The sequence below is a fragment of the Raphanus sativus genome, chromosome 6 (assembly GCF_000801105.2).
Source record: "Raphanus sativus cultivar WK10039 chromosome 6, ASM80110v3, whole genome shotgun sequence".
Classification (NCBI taxonomy): domain Eukaryota; kingdom Viridiplantae; phylum Streptophyta; class Magnoliopsida; order Brassicales; family Brassicaceae; genus Raphanus; species Raphanus sativus.
The window spans coordinates 46,807,458-46,831,179 of NC_079516.1; the positions used below are offsets into that span (position 1 = coordinate 46,807,458).

General features: G+C 34.0%; 4 protein-coding genes across 4 annotated transcripts; 3 read left to right on the plus strand and 1 right to left on the minus strand.

The window, feature by feature from the left end:
* Positions 1 to 600: 600 nt before the first annotated feature.
* LOC108806984 (protein FLC EXPRESSOR) lies at positions 601 to 2,222 on the minus strand. Its single transcript, XM_018579211.2, has 4 exons — positions 1,623 to 2,222; positions 1,370 to 1,536; positions 1,190 to 1,278; positions 601 to 831 (listed from the first exon to the last, which is right to left on the minus strand). Exons 1-4 carry the CDS (start codon positions 2,138 to 2,140, stop codon positions 763 to 765), a joined length of 843 nt encoding a protein of 280 aa, XP_018434713.2. The 5' UTR covers positions 2,141 to 2,222; the 3' UTR covers positions 601 to 762.
* A 12,041-nt stretch (positions 2,223 to 14,263) lies between these two features.
* LOC108810544 (LOB domain-containing protein 12) lies at positions 14,264 to 15,382 on the plus strand. The gene is made up of 2 exons (XM_018582650.2): positions 14,264 to 14,474; positions 14,708 to 15,382. The coding sequence occupies exons 1-2, from the start codon at positions 14,313 to 14,315 to the stop codon at positions 15,113 to 15,115; spliced, it is 570 nt and encodes a 189-aa protein (XP_018438152.1). The 5' UTR covers positions 14,264 to 14,312; the 3' UTR covers positions 15,116 to 15,382.
* Positions 15,383 to 17,702: 2,320 nt separating this feature from the next.
* LOC108811488 (UDP-glycosyltransferase 87A2) lies at positions 17,703 to 19,501 on the plus strand. The gene is made up of 2 exons (XM_018583535.2): positions 17,703 to 18,293; positions 18,446 to 19,501. Exons 1-2 carry the CDS (start codon positions 17,795 to 17,797, stop codon positions 19,324 to 19,326), a joined length of 1,380 nt encoding a protein of 459 aa, XP_018439037.2. The 5' UTR covers positions 17,703 to 17,794; the 3' UTR covers positions 19,327 to 19,501.
* A 1,772-nt stretch (positions 19,502 to 21,273) lies between these two features.
* On the plus strand, positions 21,274 to 23,086 carry LOC108835234 (UDP-glycosyltransferase 87A1). Its single transcript, XM_018608516.2, has 2 exons — positions 21,274 to 21,937; positions 22,099 to 23,086. The coding sequence occupies exons 1-2, from the start codon at positions 21,439 to 21,441 to the stop codon at positions 22,974 to 22,976; spliced, it is 1,377 nt and encodes a 458-aa protein (XP_018464018.1). The 5' UTR covers positions 21,274 to 21,438; the 3' UTR covers positions 22,977 to 23,086.
* The last annotated feature ends 636 nt before the right edge of the window (positions 23,087 to 23,722 follow it).

A 23,722-nucleotide genomic window follows, 5' to 3' on the forward strand; every position in this document is an offset into this window, starting at 1 on the left:
AATTTCGCGATAGAATACATATCCTACTATACAAAGTAATTAATTATGATATGGAAGATGTTAATACTTAATATGTCATCATTATATATTCATTTAGTTTTCTTAGCAATATTTTCGTGTACTTTTTATGTCTTTTTGTAAGTATATTTTCGAGTGAATTGGTCAAAGTTATGACCACCATTAAAACTTAGCTCGAGGTGCTTTTAAAGGGGATATATCAAAATGCATCTCCAGGTGCTTTCAGAATGTATATATCAAATGCTTGGAAATGGTAGCATTTGATATGATCTAGCTAGATTTTATTCAGGTAGTCTCATCTTCATCGATCCGTTTCTAATTTTCTTAATATATAGGGTTATATGCATATAAGTACCTATATTTTAAATGTGTTATCCAATTACGCTACATGGTCATATGGCATTGGACAATAATGTCTACGTCAACAATAATGTGACGGAAAGAGAGACGAGACTCCATCTTATATCACCCCTCCTTCACATTCAAAAGGTTAATCTTTTCCAATACTTGTTGAGATTATCATATGGCCACAGTTTAAATCACTGTTCCTCTGAACAATGTCGATACATTTTGGTTTAACAATTTGTCTCTAGATGGAGAGCTCATGAATTCTATATATAGTTTCTGATGGGAATGTTTTAATACTGATCCTACAGAACTGTGAAAAAAATATCAGATGGTATTGAAAGAACAACCTAAGACCTGCTTAATTATTATACAACAAAAACCCGCCAGCTAGCTCTATCACGGTACACTAGAGTGTTGTGTATTGTTAGCCGGTTGTTGAGGAAGACAGTCCAAGGCTCCATGTACCTGAATAGTGTATTTTGAGTGATGTTAACCCGCTAGCAGTACAGAAAGAGTGTTACAGAAAAGGTAAAAAAAAAAAGGCATTGCATTCAGTCCATTATGAATTTGCAACAACTCTCACGGACCTATGGATATAACTACTCAATATCTACTATACCTATGGACGCAACTCTCTCCCTAAGAACTAGCTTGTTGGTGAGAGAAGTAACACATCTCTAGGACAACAAGGGCTTGGTAATTTCCAGACGATCAGACAAATCTCTTTGTAATTCCAGCAACTCCAGACAATAATACTAATACAGAGAATTCTTAATAGATGATGTTCAGCTACTATTTAACAAGTAAGATCTCACAAGTGTACCTGGTGAGAACCATTGGCTTCAGGGTACTGGAGACCTTGGCTTCCATAAATATCATCAGAGTTTCCATAACTTGCAACCAATCCCGGGCCTTACAACAACAAATTCAACAAAGTTACTTGCAGGTAAAGGTTTTCAAATCTAAAGCTACAATCTTTAATCAGTAAAAACACGAAGGTTACTTGGGGTTTGAGCTGCCTCAGCAGCTGCTTTAGCTTTGGCTTCCAAGTCAGCCAACTCTTCCTCAAGCTTCACAACTTCACGGTTCAAGTGATCAATAGTCTTCTCCATACCACGCTCATGGTGAAGATTACTCGCTCGCGTCTTCTTCTCCAGCTCAAGAGCAGCTCTGCATCAACCCCCCCAAACTCATCACTAAGTCCAAAAACAACTAAAATTGGATTCAATTCAATTCAATTCAATTCGAGTATTCACCTTCCTTTACTAACTTCCTCTCTAAGACTCTCAATCTCCACCCTAACCTCCACAGCTCGATCAGAATTAGGTTTAGCCTTAGCGATCTCTCCGCTAAGCATCGCCAGCTCAGCCGTTAGCTTCTCCCTATCCTCAGCTAGCCTCTGTACGTCCGACCTAACCTGATCAAGCTCGGCTCCGATTCCGTTAACCACGCGAGCCTCCGCCTCCATCCTCAGCGAGTTCTGGTAAACCTCCCGGACCTTCGCTTCGGTGTCCGATTTAACCGCCGCGGCGGCTTCCAGCAGCCGGGCGAGCTCGCGCTTGGCTAAATTGAGCTGGTCTTTCACTCCCAAGTGCGCTAGCGCTAGCTTCTGGTTGTCCGTCAGGATGGATTGGATCTCGCGGTGCTGAGTCGCGATTTTCTCCTCGAGGAGGGCGGATCGAGTGCGGTTCATATCCGATTCGGTGAGGTGAGATTCCGATAGTCTCAGGGAGGAGGAGGAAGAAGACGGAAGATAACGGTCTCTTCCGGCCATTCTCCGGTTGCGGAAGTGCACGTGCCCTACTCGATCGCTAATCGTATTATCGTTCTTCGCTTGCTACTAAAGTAAGCAGGATAATTAAAAAGCTAAAATGCGCACTAAGAGTAGCCACGTGTTTGTTTTATACAGTTATGTTTATATGGGAGAGTCGTTTTTTATGGGCTATTGACTTAGAGCTGACTTAAGAGATGCTTGGCCCATTCTAAGCCCAGATTAGAACAGGCAAGACCCATGTATATAGCATGAGAGTGAAAGAACACTTGGCAGTGGATACTGATTGAGAAAGTAAACGCATTCTCATCGGTGGAATATCGAAGACTTATAACAACAAAATAGTGAATAAAATAGAAAATTAAGAGAGAATGAGAGAGGATAATAGACTGTTTTCGTTTGACACCCAAACAGGGCCGGCCCTTGATAGAAGCAAAGGAAGCAGCTGCTTCCAGCCTTTTCTTTTATAGATTATTTTCGGCCACAAACAACTGCTGGTTTACACTAGCTTATTGGTAATCAGTATTCCATGATATGTCAACAACCAGGGTTCAAACCTCTCAGTCGGCATTTAATTTTTGTTTTCTATTTTTATTTTTTTTCCTTCTAAAAAATGGCCAATTTTTTTTGTTTGCTTCTAGTCTTTAAATTCCTAGGACCGGCTCTGCACCCAAAGTAATATAGTGATATATGAAAAAGAAAGAATTGTTCTTATAATGAAACTGATGGTTGTATTGTGAACCTTATGATGAATGAAATATTTAGATGAAAAAGGTACCAACTCCACAAAAACTGGATATGGCATTGGAATGATGGAGCTTCACCAGGCCTCTGAGTTCGAGCTCTCCTTTAATTGGCTAAAGCATATCTGGAACGTCAAGACTGCGCCCAAACTGAAAGATTTTATCTGGAAAGTGGTTCGTAAGGCCATACCTGTCAGCGCAAACTTGGAGAAGCGTGGAATCACGAGCTTCACCTGCAAAAAGTGTGGAGGAGAAGAAGATGACGCCCATGTTTTTCTTCATTGCCCCTTCGCCAAGGAAGTATGGAGCTTAGTCCCAATCAAACACAGACCATCAGCTTCGACTGAAACGTTCCTAGACCTTCTAACAGAAACCGCTGAGTACACCCCACTCCCGCCAACGGGAGTAACAGCGCCCTTATGGCCTTGGGTGATATGGAATCTTTGGAAGTCTCGAAACAAACTGGTTTTTGAAAATAGGAATTTTACAGCTGCTGAAACTGCTCTCAAGTGTATTAAAGATGCCAAGGAATGAAGTCAGGCCCAACATGAGACTCAGGTGACAATACCAGAGAGCCATAGAGCCGAACAGACTCACCAGCGATCTCCACGCCCCCCTCCTCTGTTTTCCCCGGACATTCTGGTTTGTAGTACAGATGCTGCTTGGGATGTGACTACAGGAACATGTGGCATTGGTGGAATATTCTCTGGCTCCAACACGGCAAGACTACCTGACTTCTCGGAAGCTCAAAGACATGTATCATCAGCGCTTATGGCTGAGGCCATTGCTGTTCGATTGGCGGTGCAAACCGCTGTCTACTCAAACATCCGATCCCTGGCGGTTCTCTCCAAGTCTCTCTCTCTCTGATCACTATGCTGAAGAAAGGGAAGAGCCAACCTGAACTGTTCGGTATCATGTTTGATATCTATCACTTTATGCCTTTCTTTGAAACAATTTCTTTTGTTTTTATTTCTCGTAATTTTAATGCGGATGCTGATTTGGTGGCAAAATCAGCTCTTGCAAGGTCTGTAACAAACTCCTCTTAAGAGAGTACGCTTTAAGAAATGCAATTTAGTTTGATCAAAAAAAAAAGATCATATTAGGATAGGTTTCACCACTTCGGGAGTTTTAGAGTTTATAACTATTCATTAATCATTCATACAATAAATAAAATAAAAATTTATACCGATGAATATTTTATTTTCTTTAATTTGAGGGGTACGTCAAATCCATGAAAAAACTCAGATTAATCTCTAAAGAGATAGTGTAGTCCACAGATGAACCTTCATTCCGAATATTTAAATGGTCCGTAAAATAGATCTATATCAGCTGACTATATAGTAAACTGTAGTGGGGTGTCTCTAAATCCAGAATGCTTAGCAATCTTAAAACTCGCCTACCACTAGACAACCACCTCGTAGTTAATGATATTTTCTTTGTTGCTTTCTTTTAATGTTTTACCGTTTTATTTGTTAACCATGTGTTAGTGGTCATGTGGTAAATGATGTCCCATAATGATTCTAAGGGCCGTGGAGTCGAATTCGTTGCTTTCAGATTATCCTAGTATATGACCAGATGGCAATGATATCTCCTCTTGGAAACAACTGTGTCTAACTAGCGCCGGTGATTAAGCACTTAAAGATTAGTTAGTTAGGTCTCAAACCAATGATATCTCGAATCAACAAAAGAAAAACATTTTACTTGTTGTTTCTTTGTTGTTCCATGTCCATCCGCGAATTTATAGCAATTTAGGGTTTAAGAAACAACAAGGAACTCGGCAAACAGAAATGCAGAACCTAGACTTTTTTTTTTTGCTTAAACTTTGGACCTAGACTTTAACCACTAAAAGAAAGGCATCATCATATTATGATGTTATGAGAAGGAATCATACGAGAATATTCCATGATCTCTGCAACATCCATATTTGAAGCTATAAGGCTAAATATGTGAGTTTACGTTTGCTGAAACTTTTGATATTATGTAACCTTATATATTATCGAAGTTTATGATGTACGCAAGTTTTACATTTAACTTTATCACCATTTATTAATCAAAATTATCGGATAACTATGGAACACCACACTATCAATAGCTCAGTTATATATGGCTATATATATAACCAGATCATGAATAGGCTCATCTGCTGATTCCCTTAACTATAGCTGCCACATGAATTTCGAAGGGTTGACTGATCATGGTTGTGTGATATTATAGTACTATAGTAATTATTAGCAAATGCTGCTTTTAAATCAGTATTAGTTATATCCATTTGTTGCGTGGTATATAGTAATCTTGTACTATATCATTGACAAAATATTATTTTGCAGTTGTCTTAATAGCACTTGTAAGTTTTTCCATTTTTTTGATTATGGGGGAAAAACTTACAATAGCACTTGTAAGTTTTTCCCATAATCAACTATAAAATGTTAAAAATGTTAAGAAAAACAAACTATGACATGTTTATAAAATTATTCACACATGATAACTAAAACTAAAAAGACAAACCAACAAAAAATAGGATTTTCATTCAAGTTTACATATATATATTAGTTCAAATTTACAGTATAGTTAGCACAACTAAATAGAAAAACGAATGCCTTAAACTTACAAACAGTTTCAAGCCGTTGAGAGGTATAACATTATAGTATTATAGCCTTTAATTGTTCATTGTACTGTTTTCGTTTATAGTACTGTCGTTATAATAGTTTTGATAATATATATATATATATATATTGGTTTTATGTATTTTTTGGTCTTGTTTGTATTTTAAATTCAAGAAAGAAAAAGATAAAGTTTTCGTTTTTGTTTTAGCTATTTCAACCCCTGAAGTATTTTTTGTTTTATATTTTTCTAACCTCTGAAGTAGTCAGAGAATTGTTTTAGTTTTTTTTTTTTTTTTGAGAATTGTTTTTGGTAGTATATCGTAAAAGGTATAGAACGACTGAAATGAAATGGTAATTTTCAAAACTGAAAACTAGAGTTAAAATTCTAAAATAACTAAGATGAGGCGGTGACTGCTAGAGTCCAAGTCTACGGATTAGTACGAAGCCCTGATGTTTCAGATATGCATTTTTTGTTTCTTCCAGAATCTCACAGTGACAAGACTTAAATTTTTTATAGAAAAAGGTCTTTAATTTGGAGTTCCGCTAAAAAGAAACTCATTTTCAAAAAAAAAACTACTCCATATATAAGTAAAAACCCGTCATGTATTTTTAATTTCTTTTCAACCTCTTTAAAGCACAGAAGAGACTTTAATAGTTTTACCGAACTCGTCAAACATTGCTTCTTGTCTCCCATCGTTTCCAAAGAGATTTTAGTTTTTCCTTTTTTTTTTTTTTTTTTTTTTTTGTCGGCTGCCCAATGTACTAGATCAAGTGGGGTCGAGACGAGTTAATCCTCCGGGGAGCATCTCCGTCTGTCCGAGTCTGACCTATATGGGAAAATATGTAACCTTTCCTCCTAGCTTCCTTTGCCAAAGTATCCGCACGACCATTTCTACTTCTAGGAATATGACTAAGGGTCACATCCTCGAAATTATCCTGTAGTCGGTGGAACATGTCGAGCTCTGTTGCGAAGGATGGCCATTCTTCCGGGTTTGTGGTCATGTCAACTAGGTCCGAGCAGTCTGTTTCGAACCGTATCGATGTGAACCTCCTCTCTTGCATACATGAGATTGCCCAGAGTAGACCGTCCATCTCAGCATGGAGTGCTGAGAGGCTCCTAGTACAAGCCCGTAGTCCAAACATCTCATTTCCGATATGATCCTTAAGACTCCACCCTAGCCCACTAACACTGCCAGTATTAATCCATGATGCATCAATTTGGCATGTAGGAATTCGGGGTGTCTCGGGATTCGTCTCTATCGCTGGGGTGTGAGGGTCATCCTGATCCTCATCAGTTTGATCCTTTTCATTTGCCTTCCTCCAGCAGTCTGCTTCGAGGGATGCATGTTGAAGAGTATCCATCGGGGAGACGACTTTCCCATTGAAGAGTTTGTCATTCCTCGCCTTCCAAATGTACCAACAGATCCATGGGAAGGTATCGAATTGTGGTCTCGAAGGAGCCACCTCTTTTCTCTCCCAAAACAGAAAGGTCATGTTTTGGTAAATAGATTTACTCGGGAAGTCACCCGGAATGGACGGATAGTCCGATAAGGCCCAAACCTGTAGGGCTGGGGGGCATTCAAACAGAAGATGATTGATCGACTCCTCTGGGCCAGCACATCTAGGACAACTCCTATCGGTGCCCAAGTGTCTACCGAGGACCGAATCTTTCCTTTGATAAGAAAATAGAAAGAAAAACAAAAGAGCAAATACCGAGGACCGAATCTTCCATGTCATTCGTAAAGCATTTAATGATGTGCATCGAGTCTCACATGCTTATTTTTCTCCGAGGTGCCCAAAGATGTTTGTTTTCCTCTCTTTCTTTTGTTCTCTTTTAAATTTTAAATTTTAGGTTTTCTTCTGAATGAATCTAAAAGTACATTAACAAGAACCACTTCCCAATGTGACAGTTCTAATTCTAAAATATATCCATCCATTACACCTAAACAATTTGTTCATCCTCTATATATGGTAGTATGTAAAAGAGATATCTCATTTTGATTAAACTAGTATGTAAAAGAGATATCTCCTTTTAGAATGCTATAATGCAAGAAAAGGTGACAAACTCTTCCACTAAGTACTTAAGGATTTTATGTTAGATAAACTTTGGTTAGAAAGAGCTTTTGAAATTTCATGACTGTAAAAATATAGAAAAGATTGTTTACCCAATTAGGCTTGTTAGTTTTCCTTAAAACTTCTTGTGTGTATACTATATTTATTATTTGTGAAACAAAAAAAAATACTATATTTATTATTTAATAAAAGTTCAACAACCACTATATGGCGTTAACACATATCTGCAAGAACTAAAAACCGAACACTGAAAATTCAAAGAGAAAAATAATCCATGGACAACTAATGTTGGCAATCAGATCAAAATAGTGTTATTCAACTAGTTGGAAACTCAGTAGAAGAGATCTATTCATTCATGGTGTAGTAGAAAATGACAGGTTTTGTAGGCAAATCTTTAGATGCGTGCTATTTTGATCATAGGAGTTGATCTGAGTTTGGAGGGGCAAAGCGACGATTCTGGATAAATCTAATGCATGATACATTGACTGTGGGTGTCCAACCCATCCAAGTTGATAGATTTTCGTGAATAAAAGCTACTCACTGATTAACATATACATAAAATATATGAAATCGTGCTATCAAGCGAATAACTTTGTAGAGAATATAAATAGATAAAAAACTTTGTAGAGATTATATTGTGGGCGATGGTCACAAACTAGTCAAATGGTTTTTCATGCATGTCCCCGGCATTTTTGGTTTAAAAAACATTCCTTAGATGCACCACATGAACTGATATTTTATTAAGAATCATAACCACTTTCTAGCACTATGGTTTCTAGGGTTTTGGTATGGAGCATGTTTTTCTTAGTAGATGATATTTTATTCTTAATCCAAGAATTTTCTTAAAATTTTGGATTAAGTTCACGTACCATATCAATTTTGGTTGGACATGTATATAATTTTGGTAAGGAGTGGATATTTTATCCTTCGTTATCCGTTTCGGTTCGATCCACAAAATCTGGATATCAATAAATTTCTGAAACAAAATAAATATTAAAAATCACTATCCGCTAAAAATGAAGCCAAATCACAAATATTAAAAAAAATAGAGCCGTATATCCAATCCGCTTCAACTTTTATACAAATATATGTATATATACAATTAAATATAGAAATATAAATTTATAACTTTAGATAACTATTATTTTAACATTTAACTTTATTATTTTTATTTATAAAATTACTTATATAAGTATAAAATTAAGAGTTGACCAAAAAAGTATAAAATTAAGAAAGGAATATAAAATCTATAATTCTTCTAAATTTTATGTTTTATATAAACATTTAGTTAGTTTTTAAATTTTATGAAACATTAGTTTCACTAGTCTTTATTTCATATGTAAAATGTATTTTTGGAAGATAAACTAGTATGTTTTATAATTTTCACTTGAATAAAGTAATAACATATCCGTAAATATTCGTAAATATCTGTAAATTTTCTAGATATTCGGGAAACCAAATATCTAAAGTTTTTCAAAGCAAATCAAATCGAAAAATTAGATATCCGTAAAATACAAAACAAATTTCAAATAATAAAAACTAGGTGACACTCTGATTCACGCTCACCCCTAATCCCACATGTCACAATCGTGACAACTGGAATATTGGGAACTTAGTTCAGGCTGATCATCCTTTTCTTCTTATGAAACATATAATAAGGCTGTAAATGAGATAACTTAGATATAGTAAATGAATTTAAATGGGGGAGAGGGAGTCCAAGAAAAACTATGAGAGTAAAAGAGAAGAGTTTCACTTCGGAAACAAGGATTAGAAAGAAGCTTGGACTGACGTGGTTTTCACTTAACGTGATGGTTGAAACTTCTCTTGAGGTTTTTATCAAAAAAACAAAAAAAAACCATTATTTTAAGAATCTCTTCAGACATTAACTAGGGTTTTCTTTTAAATAAACTAGCTTTGTGTCGGATCTTGTTTTGTGGGTTTTGCATTAATTTCCTTTGAAGTTTTTTACTCTATACGTATACAAAACACTGATGTTTTAGTTTTTTTTTTCTTGTATACAAAAGATTGATGTTCCAATTTAATTAATTATCATTTAAAATTAAAAAATAAATTAAAATTTCAAAATGTAAGTTGTTGAATTTTATAGGAGATCAAATAAGACTTTAAACTAATTAAAAGTAATAAACAAAAGAAAATATTTTTTAAAAAATATGTGTGAAAAAATTTATACATGAATCTTTTGCATAGAGAAGAAATATTATTTTAAGAGAATTATATTTAAGGCATATACTCCTCCGTAAGTTAACTTTTGAGATCATTAGTTTGAAAATGCATGATCGGTCTACAAAACGATCAATTAGAATATATAATTTAAAGAGGTATTTTTCATTTAAATTTATCATATTAAGAATTTTTGTTAGTATTAATATGTGAATAAAATTTATAACTTTTGATGATAGTAATATTTATGAGATACTTTAGCAATATTTATAGAATTTTCACTGATAAATTTATGAGATAGTAATTAAAATAAATTAAAAGTTTTGTATAAACAATTTTAAGTAAAATTATGATTGACTATAGTCAGATGTCTATAATAACATTTAATAATATTGCTATACAGATAACTTAATGAAATTATCTTCACCAATTACTAATAAAATATAATTTGGTTTGTAAGATATTTTTGAATATGTATAACATCATCATAAAGTTGTAATAAAACCTTCCTAAATTTGATATCTAAAATTTATAAAGACATCATACATATTTAAATATGAATGTAAGTCAAATTCAGGAATGTTATACACATTTATGAAGACTTTTCTACATATACATATAAGTTATACTCAAAGTGTCTAATTACATGTTATGAAAACATTACTGAATTTGAGTTTTTTTACAAATTGATGAAGATATTTTACATATTAAAAAGGTTTTCCTAAACTTTTTTTAAGAAAAATGTTTCCAAAAAATAGTCGGAAATTTATTTTTTAAAATATATATTAATTTTGTTGTTTTTGGATTTTTTATATATATTTATTTTCATATATTTACTAAATAATTATAAAAAACCATAAATCAGGATATAACTGTTTTTACCATTTTTATGAAACCTAATTTGATTATTTTGACTTTTAGGTTATTTAAATTATTTAGAAGATTTTTCCTTGTTTTTATGTATCGCATTTAAGTATACTAGATAACTATAATAAGATAACTGAACCGATATATTTAGAATGAATTTAATAAGGAGCATTTTACAAGAACAAACAAGATTGTGAAATAGATATCAACATTCAACTGTCCTATTAGATATTTTTATTGACAAAGATCTTTGTGTTTTTGGTACGTAGATAGGCATTAGTCATATAGCTAGCAAATCGAAGAAAATGTGCACAAATACTTGTTCTTCTTGGATTCAAAAAGGTTAGGTCTTTGAATACTGTGTAAAGAAACTACATCTACAATTTTTGAACGTTAATTAGGTTATTAATTAGATTGTTCAAAACGATGCTGAAGGTCTGTCTTGTTGCGAATTTGTATGGATTAAATATTATCCCCATCTCCCATTATATTAATCACATCTCCAAACTTCACATCCATATTATTAACGATGTCATTTAACTTTGTGGTGATAGAGTCAGATAAATGTATTTATAATGTCTAAAACAGAACTTTAAATTACTTATATTGTTTTTATTTTTTACATTTCCATTAGTTAAATTAACCTCGATTAACAAGTCGTTAAGGACTTTCAATGTATTTATGTGCAAAAAGTTAGTCTTGATTTCGTCCCAATGGTAAAAGCAAGACCACTTTTTGACTACCATCGTACAACCACACGCATTCGTTAATGCTATATAGACATTAATCTCATTTGTGGTGCCATTGTGCCAAGAAAAAACATTGGGCATCATTATCTATTATAAAATCTTACCTTAAATATATTTCAATATTTAAAAATGTTAGCCATTCCAAAATGACAAACGTTTTAAAGTTTATAATGAATTTGATAGTTACCATTTATAATAAGAAATACCATATTTAGCGGAAAAATCATATGATAAAATTTTTTCGGACAAATCATATGATAACATTAAATACTTTTTTGTTCCAAAAATAACATACAGAGAATTTTGTATTTTTCAAAATCTTATTAACTAAATTAGAAAAAATGGATTTGATTTTAGTTATTAAGATTTAGTATCACAAACATGGTGGTGTTAAGGTAAAGATCTAGAGTTCGGAGAAATAGTCACTTAAACATTTAATTAACCCTACTTTAAATAATATTCTTTGTATGTTATCTTTATCATAATTTTTGTGCTATCTAAGATATTTTCCTTTTAATATATTATAATTTTATTATAAATTTTTTAAAGCCTTTAAATCTTAGATACTAAAGAGTGATGCTATTTTCTCTCTTCCTCTTCTAGTTTTTCTATTTTTCAAGATTCAACCAAAAAAATTCCAACAGTACTGATGGCCTAAATCTGGTGTATATTATTATTTTTCTCCTGTATAACAGTTGAATGAATAAAATAGTTGATGCGTTTACCATGGTTTTGTCTTACTTTGGCTTTAGTTAAATAAGACAAGGGTTTATCACCTAAGATGGAGTTTATGAAATTTTATATTTCGCTCTCCGTAATCCGACAAAAACAAATGTTGCTTTTCACGCTTCGAGGGCTGTCCTAAGATGCTTCGCAGAGATTCTGTCCTCATGTATTTCTCTATCTTCTCTACAAGGAGAAATAATTATAATTATCCCAAGTTCTTAATTTAATCAGTGTTTTATCATGAAAAGTCGGGCCTCTCCAACATTGTTATTCTCATAATCCCTTCACAGAGTTTAAAATAGTATGAGATGAATTAAGTAATAGTATAAAGAGGAAGTGTTGTGTGAAGGAGAGATTGGTTGAAGTTTTGATGTGAATGTCTTTCAAGCCAACAAACATTCACATTGGAGGCCAATTCTTAAGTGTTCTCGGTCCTAATTAGGGTTTCACGTCATTCTCACTTCCATAGTGTATTATCCTAACATTAACCACTTCCTCTCTCTTGATTTTATTTCATTCTTATATTTATTAATTAATTGCCTAACTAACTTTTTTGTTTCGGTTTTCCTTTTGTGTTAGGAAAAGTCAAATATAGGCCGTCATATAATTTTTTTTTCAAACCATGAAATAATATATATATGGATTATATACTGTTAATTGTTTTGGTTATGTAGAAGGTGAAATTTGTTTTAGTTTAGTATTACACAAATAAATCGTTTTAAAACCATATTGTGTAAGGAATGTGTTTTTTTATATAGTATTGGTTCTTTTCATTTTTGATATATAAGATCTCTAACTTAGTTTGTTCAAAAAAAAAAATCTCTAACTTGTTTTCGTCAGTTGACAAAACATTAGTATTCATGATTTCGTTTCAGATCAGTTATATCTATTAGGACTACTATGATAGTATATAATTTAAGGTATTAACGATTTTTTCTTATGAAATTTACTTCGAAATACTACATACTTTTTTTTTATAAAACAGAAGAATACAGGGTTGCTTGTATAGTATCAGCTCAAAAGCCTATATATTATTACACAATATAGTAAAAAAAAGTTTTTGTAACCCACCTTCCTCGACTTTTTTTAAGAGAGAAGACTGAGACATCGAGAACCTATTAATATTGTTGACATATTTTTATACATGATAATAAAGAAATATAAGAGGTTAGTATACGACTGTCGTTGTTAAAGAAAAGAGAAGAGTCAAATAACAACGTGGGGATCCTTCTCAAAACTGCATTGAACGCCAACCTATCACGCGCCTTTGCGGTACTCACTCCGTTTTCCTAATTCACCGTATTGTTCTCGCTCAGTAACGTCATTATTGAACACGTATATTTTCAACACCATCGGTTATTAACGTGTAATGTGTATGTATTCGTAGTCCAAATTATGGATGTTTTTATGGATGTTTTGAAGAAAAAAATACAAAGGATATTCAAACTCTGCATAAATCAGTAACTTACGACTAATTGTAGAATAAAATACATCACTAGGTTGTTAACCCCACTTATATCATCAAAGTTACCATTTATATGAAACTTTTTCTCTCAAATGATTTTTTCTCTCAATAACTATATATCATCAAAGAGTATGAAAGTTGAAAAAAAAATATCTGTAAAATATGTACGAAGGAGAGAAAAATTATTAAAAAAAAATCACAGGAATAATGTAAAATGATAATTAATTAAGATACAAATTTTTAAAACATATCATTTATAATAAAAACTAACTAAAAAAAATAGTGGCAATTTTCTGGCCAAATCCTAAATGGATCCAGCAAAAAAATATACAGCAAAGAATATAGCAAAAACAAATTATAAAAAAGAAGAAAAAAGAATATATAGCAAAGAACGAAAAAATAAGATAAATGAAAAAAAAAGCAATATAACTTTTTTTGTAACTAAAAGCAATATAACTTTGTCCCAAAAGAAAAAAAAAACTTTTTCGCAAAAGAACATAAAATTGTAACTTCTTATTTAGACACTATTATAAGCGAAACATTTAAAGTTAAAATTAAATGAACACATGTGAACACCAACTTAGCTTAGTACTCAAATTAGCTCGCTCCCTTATAAATACACGCCTCTCGGACTAATCCCTTTAACTCTAAGCTTTCATTTCTTCCTTCTATATTCACAAACTTCAAAAGAACTCTCTCCTTAAGCTGTAACGATTTGACTTAATTACTTTGTTAACTAAGACCGGCGTGACCGTGATAAAAGTAGACATGGGCGGTCCTGGATCATCACCATGTGCTTCGTGTAAGCTTCTTCGACGACGCTGTGCAAAAGATTGCATATTTGCACCTTATTTCCCTCCTGACGATCCTCACAAATTCGCCATTGTTCATAAGGTCTTCGGCGCAAGCAACGTCAGCAAAATGTTGCAGGTTCTATTTCGTTCTTATTTGCCAGTAACTATATAAATATTATTATTTTTTCTTCCATGAAAATTTATTCCGTTGAAAGCTTTCAACATTCTTTGCATATGCTTCTTTAATTATATATTCAGTTGAACTGGTTGACGAAATATGCTTAAAAACTATATGAAGACATAAGAATTAATAATGGCAACTTCGTTTATATACAAAAATGGTTACATGGTTGGTATAAATTGTTACAGGAGCTACCGGTTCATCAAAGAGCTGATGCGGTGAATAGTCTGGTTTTCGAAGCAAACGCACGAGTTAGAGATCCTGTATACGGCTGCGTAGGAGCAATCTCTTACTTACAAAATCAAGTCTCACAGCTTCAAATGCAACTAGCAGTGGCTCAAGCCGAGATTCTCTGCATCCAGATGCAACACGAGCCAACTTTACAGTCTCACCATCAAGTACTTGAACTAGACCAAGACGATAAAGCTCTCTTGCTACACAACAACATCGATAACTGCTGCAACAACAATAATAACAACTTGGGTTATGCCATGTCTTCTGGGCAGTTCAACTCTAACTTTGCTTCTCCAAGCAGTATAATGCAAATGCAGATGCAAATGCAAGACCCTCTGAAGCAAGAATCTCTTTGGACTTGACTTAAGCTATTACTATAATATTAGTCTTTGTTGTTTGGAGAACTCTGTGAAGTCTCGACAAGTTTGCTTCTTGGCTATGTTGGAAAAGAGTAGATGGGAACAAGTTTCGTGTAAGGAAAGTAATCGTATAAGTCAAAAACTTAAATGCATGCATGTGATGGTGATAAGATGTAGTTAGAAGCTCTACAATTAGAGATCTCTTTTTATTTTTCCCTCTTAATTTAGTTACACCATTTCTATTTTTCATCTTCACATCGTTTGAACAGTGAAAATTAGATCTCTTTCCAAACCCCAGTTTAATTTTCACGTCTTCAGGACTTTTTATGATTTGTCATTTTGCTAAAGAAGTCTGCAATAAACCAACTACACTACTTTTTCTCAAAAAGCGACTCAAAACTTTATATAGCGTTCAAATTACGAAATTTACATGATTTAATGGCTGGTTTAAAGAAGAAGATAATTGATGTTTATCTAATAAAATTATAATATAAAACCAAGCAAATAACTTTTCACTACAATATATATATATATATATATATATATATGATTCAACCTTTACAATTTGTTTGACTTACTATAAATTTAACCTACTTGACTTACGATGTAGATTTTGTTTCTACTTGCGACAAAGTGAAGTTGAAATTGAAATCAACATTTTATTCAAAAACAAATCTACATGATTCAACCTTTACAATTTGTTTGACTTACTATAAATTTATTCGACCGACCGATTTGATTAATCATAAGCAACACGTCAGAACATAAAGTCGCCTGTGCTGTTTCTTTTGTACTAATCATTTTTTAAGCATATGAATTTTAATTCACAAATTCGATTAGAAAAGAGGAGGTGGTGGGTTGAATTTGATTATGTTATCTCCATTCCTAGTGTTCATGTGATCAGTAGATGAAAATTTATAATATTGCCTGTCGACACGAAAAGAAGGAATCTTATGACTCAAAATGATCGATCAGTTCCTTAAGAATTTATTATTTAAATGCTCTTAACTTGTTTTTGATGATCGTACCAAGCCAGATAACTTATAACTGTCTTATTCGCATCATACATAAATAATAAATATTTTAATTATTGGGATGATATATATTTTGACATTTTACGCGTAACACATTTCCTTTCCTTTTTTCTTATAAGGGAACAAAACTCTTTTTAGTGCGTTTGACCGAAACCCTCTCTTAGAATTGCAAATGTATACATCACTCATTAGTATTCTCTTAGAATTGTGAGAACCCTTTCTTTTTTTCTTTTTTTTTTTTGAAAAAAAATGAGAACCCTTTCTTCAAAAGAAAAAATGTTCTCTTAGAATTGCAGATGTATACGTTAGTCATTTACTCATTAGATTTAGAACGCATGTATACATCTACTTAGTTACACGTAGATGTGCATGTGCTCCATGCACGTGCTAAATTTATAAAAGGAAACATCTGTGAAAGGAAAAGAAAAAACAATTTTATGTAAACTTGTACTACCTTTTTCATAATAAGTCACTTTTTTCAAAATAAATATTGTTTTATAATTCTAATATAATTTGTTCATTAAATTTATTTTACTTTTTTGAATAATTAATAAATTTTTATCTAATCATTCTCATTTAATTAATTATACATTAAATAGTAATATATTAATTTATTACACAAATTTCTATTTCCATGAAAATATCAAAATGACACTTATAATAAAACGGAAAGAATATTTGTTTTGGTAAACCTGAAATTTTATACTGACCATGTATTCTCTAGTGTTTTCTTTGTCTGTCAGATCTAATCAGCTAAGATAATTAAAGAAAAAAAACAAATACTCCAGATAAATAGTTTGATTACGGTGACAGAAAAAAATGAGCTTTACATATATCAAAATTAATTTATACAGACTTCAACGAACTTTCAGTTGGATCACGTTTTGTAAATTAATGAGAAAATAGTCAGAAAATTCTTGGTTAGAGAGTGGTAGAAATTTTCCAAAATGTCTAAAAAATAGCTTTAATTATAATATCTAAAACATAAATTTATTTATACCAAAAGAATCATGAGAAAAATAATCAGAAAATTCTCTCTATAAATAATATTGGTTGATGGTGGTGAGAATTTTCCAAACATTCTAAACAAAGCTTTTTTCTCATTAGATATATTTTCAAATTTAACCACATCAAAAATGTGCTAGTGTGTTTTTTTTTTTTTTGCAAGCAAATGGTATAAAAATGATCTAAGTCTAAAGTATAAACAACTCAAAAATACATCTCGCAGACTCGACTTTCTTCTAAATTCCAAATAAAAGACTTGAAAACCAAAAGATTTGCAGCAAGTATAGTACACCCATCCGACGACGATATTTATATTTAGGAAGGCCCATTAGTATAGTATTGGACCTTAAAATATTACATCAGATATTGCTAGCTTTCATATTTTTCCAAATCTTTAGACTCCGTTAGTTTTTAGGGCCTGACCTTGTCTGTACTGTATATGTAATAATGACATTCAAGAAAAGACCAATCGTTGCCACGTTGCCAAAGCTGGCCCACACAAGAAGATTTGTTTGTCTTATCGAAAGAGGCAAAGTCGAACTTTGTAATGACTTCAAAAGTGCTCGTGTCCAATGACTTAACGTAAGCTCTGGTCTCACACGGTGACAGTGACCATAATCTCTCACTTCTCAGTTCTCGCCCTATGGATCCGACTGAACCTCAGCTAGTCGAAGGACTGCGACACGTGGTGGCCATTCCTTGGCCCGGGAGAGGCCACATCAACCCCATGACGAACCTCTGCAAACGCCTCCTCCTCCGAGACCCTAACCTCATCGTCACGTTCGTCATCACCGAAGAATGGCTAGGGTTCATCGGATCAGACTCGAAACCCGACCGGATCCATTACGCTACTCTCCCAAATCTCATCCCTTCCGAGCTCGTCCGTGCCAACAACTTCAACGGCTTCGTAGACGCCGTCCACAACATATTACAAGAGCCGTTCGAGCGGCTTCTTGACCGCCTCAACTCTCCTCCTCCGACGGTGATTATCGCCGACACTTACGTCGTGTGGGCCGTTCGTGTCGGGGAACGGAGGAATATTCCGGTGGTTTCTTTCTGGACTATGTCGGCAACGATTCTCTCCCTCTTCCTTCACTCGGATCTTCTCATAAGTCACGATCATGCTCTGTTCGAACCATCAGGTAGCAAACCAAAATGAATATTTTAAATATTTAGATAAAATTAAAATGCATATTTTTATTTCAATGGGCCCAAAATCTCAAGACTAGCTCTGTTAATAATAATACCATAGTAACTCAAAAAGATTTGATGTTTCGACTGTTATTGAATATAGAAGCAAAAGAAGAGGAGATCGTAGATTACATACCCGGTTTGTCTCCGACCAAACTCCGAGATCTCCCGCCATTATTCAGCAGTAACATCCTCCATGTTTTCAAGAAAAGCAAGTTATGTTTCGATGAGCTTCCTAGAGCTAAGTGCCTTCTCTTCACTACAGCCTATGAGCTCGAGCCTAAAGCCATTGACGTTTTCACCTCCATGCTCGATATCCCGGTTTACGCTGCCGGTCCTTTGATACCATCCCAAGAACTCTCCGTTGAAAATGAACGTAACAAACCTGATTACATCAGGTGGCTTGATGCACAAGCGAAAAGCTCTGTTCTTTACATATCTCAGGGTAGTTTCCTTTCAGTCTCTGAGGCTCAGATGGAGGAGATAGTTGGAGGAGTGAGAGAGAGTGGAGTTCCGTTTCTTTGGGTGGCTCGTGAGGGAGAGTCGAAGATGAAGGAGGCTCTTGAAGGTAGCTTAGGTTTTGTGATGAGCTGGTGTGATCAGCTGCGTGTGCTGTGCCATGCAGCTGTAGGTGGGTTTTGGACTCATTGCGGGTTTAACTCGACTTTGGAAGGGATGTATTCAGGTGTGCCAATGCTGGCGTATCCGTTGCATTGGGATCAGATTCTGAATGGGAAGATGGTTGTTGAGGATTGGAGGGTGGGGATGAAGATTGAGAGGAGGAAGAAGACAGAGTTATTGATAGGAAGGGGAGAGATCAAGGAAGAAGTGAAGAGGTTAATGGATAGAGAGAGTGAAGAAGGGAAGAAGATGAGAAGAAGGGCTTGTGACCTCAGTGAGATATGTCGAGGAGCGGTTGCGGAAAAGGGGTCGTTTGATGCTAACATTGACGCTTTCATAAGGGATATTAACAGTACGACTTAAGTCTCAGTGAGTTCTTTGTTGTTTGGTATTTTTACTTTTCTATTAGTGGTTAGAGATCTCTGTGTGTGACTGAAGTTCGGTGTATGTTCAAGAGTTGAAATAATTCAATGAAATAGTGAAATGTGAAAATACTATTCGACATCTTTATTGATAACGAAACTTTGTGATGCCGTGATTTTCCTTTTCCTGTTCAAATTTTTTTGTTCAAAGATGTAGTACAATCTTTGTTCATAGATGGAGTACTTTTTATGATATGTAATACCGTTATATTTTTTATGGACAGAAAAACATATTTTTTATATGGGACTTATATGGGACTTTAAATAAAATTTGAGAATTTGGCATGAATTTTTCAAAATTTAAAAAGGATTCAAACTAATTATAATCTGTGAGAGAGTTTCAGTCTGAAAACTCTCTAGTAATGATGTTCTCAAAATGATTTTATTAAAAAAAATATTTTTTTGAAACTTTTAACACTGAGTAACACACGTTTCATTATATAATTTCTAACTGTATTACATATCATAATCAACTATCTAAACATATACAATATTGATCAACAACGGATTATGATTCCACGATAATGCTCTCCTCACGGTTCTGTATATAAGATTCTCTTTCCACGAGACAACCATAACGGACGCATAAATGCATTGCAACTTCTGATAAGTTTTGTATTCTATAATTGTAAGAAATCGCTAGTTTGAGATTCAAATTGGAGATAACCTTTGAACTTTAATCAGTTGCATTAGGTGCTTCCACAATTTTTTGAAATCTACCAAAAACAGGTAATACTAAAGGTCGACCAAACATAAAGATCTAATCAAGTTTGTCAAATATACGCACAGTAAAACATAAGTTCTAGCCGATCCATATGACAAATTGACTGTATACCCAAACATAAGTTCTAAGGGGCATATTTTCATTTATTTTTTGAAAATATTTATATATAAATAATATTTTTAAAAGGTTTAGAGTGTTTAAAGTTTTGTGGGTTTTAGGTGGATTTTAAAGTTATTTGGGTGATTTTTTTTTCCGTTAAAGAAGTAAAAGTAGGGAGAAACCAATGAGGCATGACTGATTGCTGAGTGAAAAAGAATTAGATTTAGATTTCAATGTAAGAAGAAAATAGATCTGAAATAGTTCTGCAATTTTGTTTCTCGAATGTTATTTTATGAAGTCTCTTCAAATAACCCTGTATAGGTGAGTTTTCTATACGGACAACTTATAACTAAAAATAGATGCAAAATATTCTGAAATCCAATTCACAACTTTTCTTTCAAAATATTGTTTAGTTTTGAATAACACTGAATTTGATTTAATTTTTATAAATTGTTAATTAAATAACATGAGATTACAAGTGCTTTGAAGTGATTTCACATAGGTTTTTTTTTTTTTTGACAAAGATTTCACATAGGTTCTATGTTCAATAAAACATGATATGGATTTTGTTTTTAAACTCATCAGTTGAATAACATGGAGTTTTAAACAAACTTCAAAACTCCCTAAAATGCTAAGTTCAATATACACCTCCTTATAATTTTTATAATAATCAATAATTGTGTAACATTGTTCTGAAACTTTCATTAATGAATATATTGAATAAATTATAGTTATATTTTAAATGTAAAATTTCATATTAATAAACGATGATAAAATTATGATGGAATTTAGTCAAATTTTTGTGAAAACATTAATACAGAGTTAAATGAATTTATCTTTACAAATCGCTAATAGTAATGAATTAGTTTGAAAACGTAAAAAGATGCTGTTAAAAATTTGTTTAGCACATCCAAAAATTTGTGTTTTGAAAATCTTGGTATATTATTTCAGTTATTTATGATATTTTGGGATTTATAGAATATGTCCTTAATTTTTTAATGATGCTTTGCTTACCTAATTCTTTTCCATACAATTCAACAACTATTTTCAACTGATTCACATAAAAACATATTTGATTGATATACTTTGTTGCGTCTCTGAAAACGTTTACCACACAAATGATTAGCTATATACGACTATACCACTTACAAGCTCACGAACGTGTTGTCTTCTTGCTCTGTTCTCACACATTAGTCTCAGCAGTAAGCAGAACCACTCACTCCGTGCATTATGGATCATGTTATCAAACCACAACCATTCGGAATCTGCCACGTGGTGGCCATGCCTTGGCCCGGAAGAGGCCACATCAACCCCATGATGAACTTCTGCAAACTCCTCCTCCTCCGAGACCCTACCCTCCTCGTCACGTTCGTCGTCACCGAAGAATGGCTCGGCTTCATCGGGTCCGACCCGAAACCCGACCGTATCCACTTCGCCACTCTCCCCAACCTCATCCCCTCCGAGCTAGTCCGCGCCAACAACTTCACCGGCTTCGTCGACGCCATCTACACCAACTTAGAGGAGCCGTTCGAGCAGTTACTTGACCACCTCGGCTCTCCGCCTCCGACAGTAATCATCTCCGACACGTTCGTGCTGTGGGCAGTGCGTGTCGGCACGCGGAGGAATATTCCGGTAGCTTCTCTCTGGACTGAGTCAGCCACGATTCTCTCCCTCTTCATCCACTCCGGTCTTCTCGCAGCTCACGGCCATTTTCCCGTCGAAGCGTCAGGTACAGTTCCAAACTTCCAAACTTTATTAATGTTTTATCGGTAATAAAGTTTAAGGTTACAAACTTTATTAATGTTTTATCGGTAATGAAGTATGAAGTTACAAACTTTATTAATATTTTATCGTTAATATTTGATTCTTGAATCTTGGTTTTGTTTCTAGAGTCGAAAGAAGACGAAGTTGTTGACTACATTCCCGGTTTATCTCCGACGAGACTCGGTGACTTGCCGGAGATCTACCGCGGCTTCAGCCACCAAGTGTTCAACAAAGTAAGGCCATGTTTCGATGAGCTCTCAAAAGCTAAGTATCTTCTATTCCCTTCTGCTTACGAGCTGGAACCAAAAGCGCTAGACTTTTTCACTTCGAAGTTTGATTTCCCGGTTTACACCACCGGTCCGTTAATACCATTCGAGGAACTCTCCGCTGGAAATGAAGTCAGCGAACCTGAGTACATTAAATGGCTTGATGAACAACCTGAAAGGTCTGTTCTTTACATATCTCAGGGGAGTTTTCTTTCGGTCTCGGAAGCTGAGATGGAGGAGATAGTGGGGGGAGTGAGAGAGAGTGGAGTTCCGTTTCTTTGGGTGGCTCGTGGGGGAGAGTCGAAGATGAAAGAGGCTCTTGAAGGTAGCTCGGGTTTTGTGGTGAGCTGGTGTGATCAGCTGCGTGTGTTGTGCCATGCAGCTGTAGGAGGGTTTTGGACACATTGTGGGTTTAACTCGACGTTGGAAGGGATATATTCTGGAGTACCGATGCTGACGTTTCCTTTGTTTTGGGATCAGATTTTGAATGCTAAGATGATTGTTGAGGACTGGAGGGTGGGGATGAGGATCAAGAGCAATAAGAAGACGGAGTTGATAAGGAGAGACGAGATAAAGGAATCGGTGAAGAGATTTATGGATGGAGAGAGTGAAGAAGGGAAAGAGATGAGAAGTAGGGCTTGTCATCTTAGTGAGATATGTCGTGGATCAGTTGCAAACTTTGGTTCTTCTGATGTTAATATTGACTCTTTCTTGAAAGATATTACCAAGATTGTGTGAGCATTATGTTGCATGTTTCTATTGTGATTTCTAAGAATATGTATGAGTTTGTAAAGACTCGAACTTTGCATAGATATGTATTAAATCAATATGGATCATTTGTTAGACTCTTTTGATCATATCTTTAACTTTATTTTTATTTTTGTAAAAAGGCGGTCAAGAGGACTCTACAATTTACATCAGTGACAATGACTAGTTACAGTAACTCTTAAGCTAATCTCAGACCAAACTGAAAAAGTAGCATATAGTTGAGTAGTTGATCTGAATGCTTAGTGATGGTGGGGTTTGAAAGTGTGCAACTATGTATAGCTTGGGCAGAAAGACTCTTTCCTCATCTTACTCAGCCCTGATTCTTATTAGTTTTTGAAGTACTTATCGTTGTCAAGTTGAGTATAAAGTATTAGAATTTACATACTTACAAGTACAAATAAGTAACAAGTATGAAACAAATTTGTTATCCGGCTTGTTATTATCTGATATCTGTTCATATAAGACATTTTTGTTGTTAATAAAAGTAATTTACGTATTTTTTCCTAATAGAGTATAATTTCTCTCACACACTATTTAACTAAATATGTTAATTAATAAAAATATATAAATGTATTTTTAGTTATTTTTTTAATTGGGTGAAAATATTAAAGTAACTTTTTTTTTTCTGAGTGAGTGGTTTTTTAAATATTTGTACAATGTAATTTAAGACAAAACAAACATGTACATATACTTTAAGACAAGGGATCTCTTAAGAC

Bases quoted from the DNA above. Each gene is read 5' to 3' on its own strand.
- LOC108835234 (XM_018608516.2), top strand. From the start codon at position 21,439: ATGGATCATGTTATCAAACCACAACCATTCGGAATCTGCCACGTGGTG. The intron at 21,938-22,098 runs GTACAGTTCCAA...TTTTGTTTCTAG, and splicing joins TTTTCCCGTCGAAGCGTCAG to AGTCGAAAGAAGACGAAGTT.
- LOC108811488 (XM_018583535.2), top strand. From the start codon at position 17,795: ATGGATCCGACTGAACCTCAGCTAGTCGAAGGACTGCGACACGTGGTG. The intron at 18,294-18,445 runs GTAGCAAACCAA...TATTGAATATAG, and splicing joins TGCTCTGTTCGAACCATCAG to AAGCAAAAGAAGAGGAGATC.
- LOC108810544 (XM_018582650.2), top strand. From the start codon at position 14,313: ATGGGCGGTCCTGGATCATCACCATGTGCTTCGTGTAAGCTTCTTCGA. The intron at 14,475-14,707 runs GTTCTATTTCGT...AAATTGTTACAG, and splicing joins ACGTCAGCAAAATGTTGCAG to GAGCTACCGGTTCATCAAAG.
- LOC108806984 (XM_018579211.2), bottom strand. From the start codon at position 2,140: ATGGCCGGAAGAGACCGTTATCTTCCGTCTTCTTCCTCCTCCTCCCTG. The intron at 1,537-1,622 runs GTGAATACTCGA...GGGTTGATGCAG, and splicing joins GAGGAAGTTAGTAAAGGAAG to AGCTGCTCTTGAGCTGGAGA. The intron at 832-1,189 runs GTACACTTGTGA...TACACTATTCAG, and splicing joins AAGCCAATGGTTCTCACCAG to GTACATGGAGCCTTGGACTG.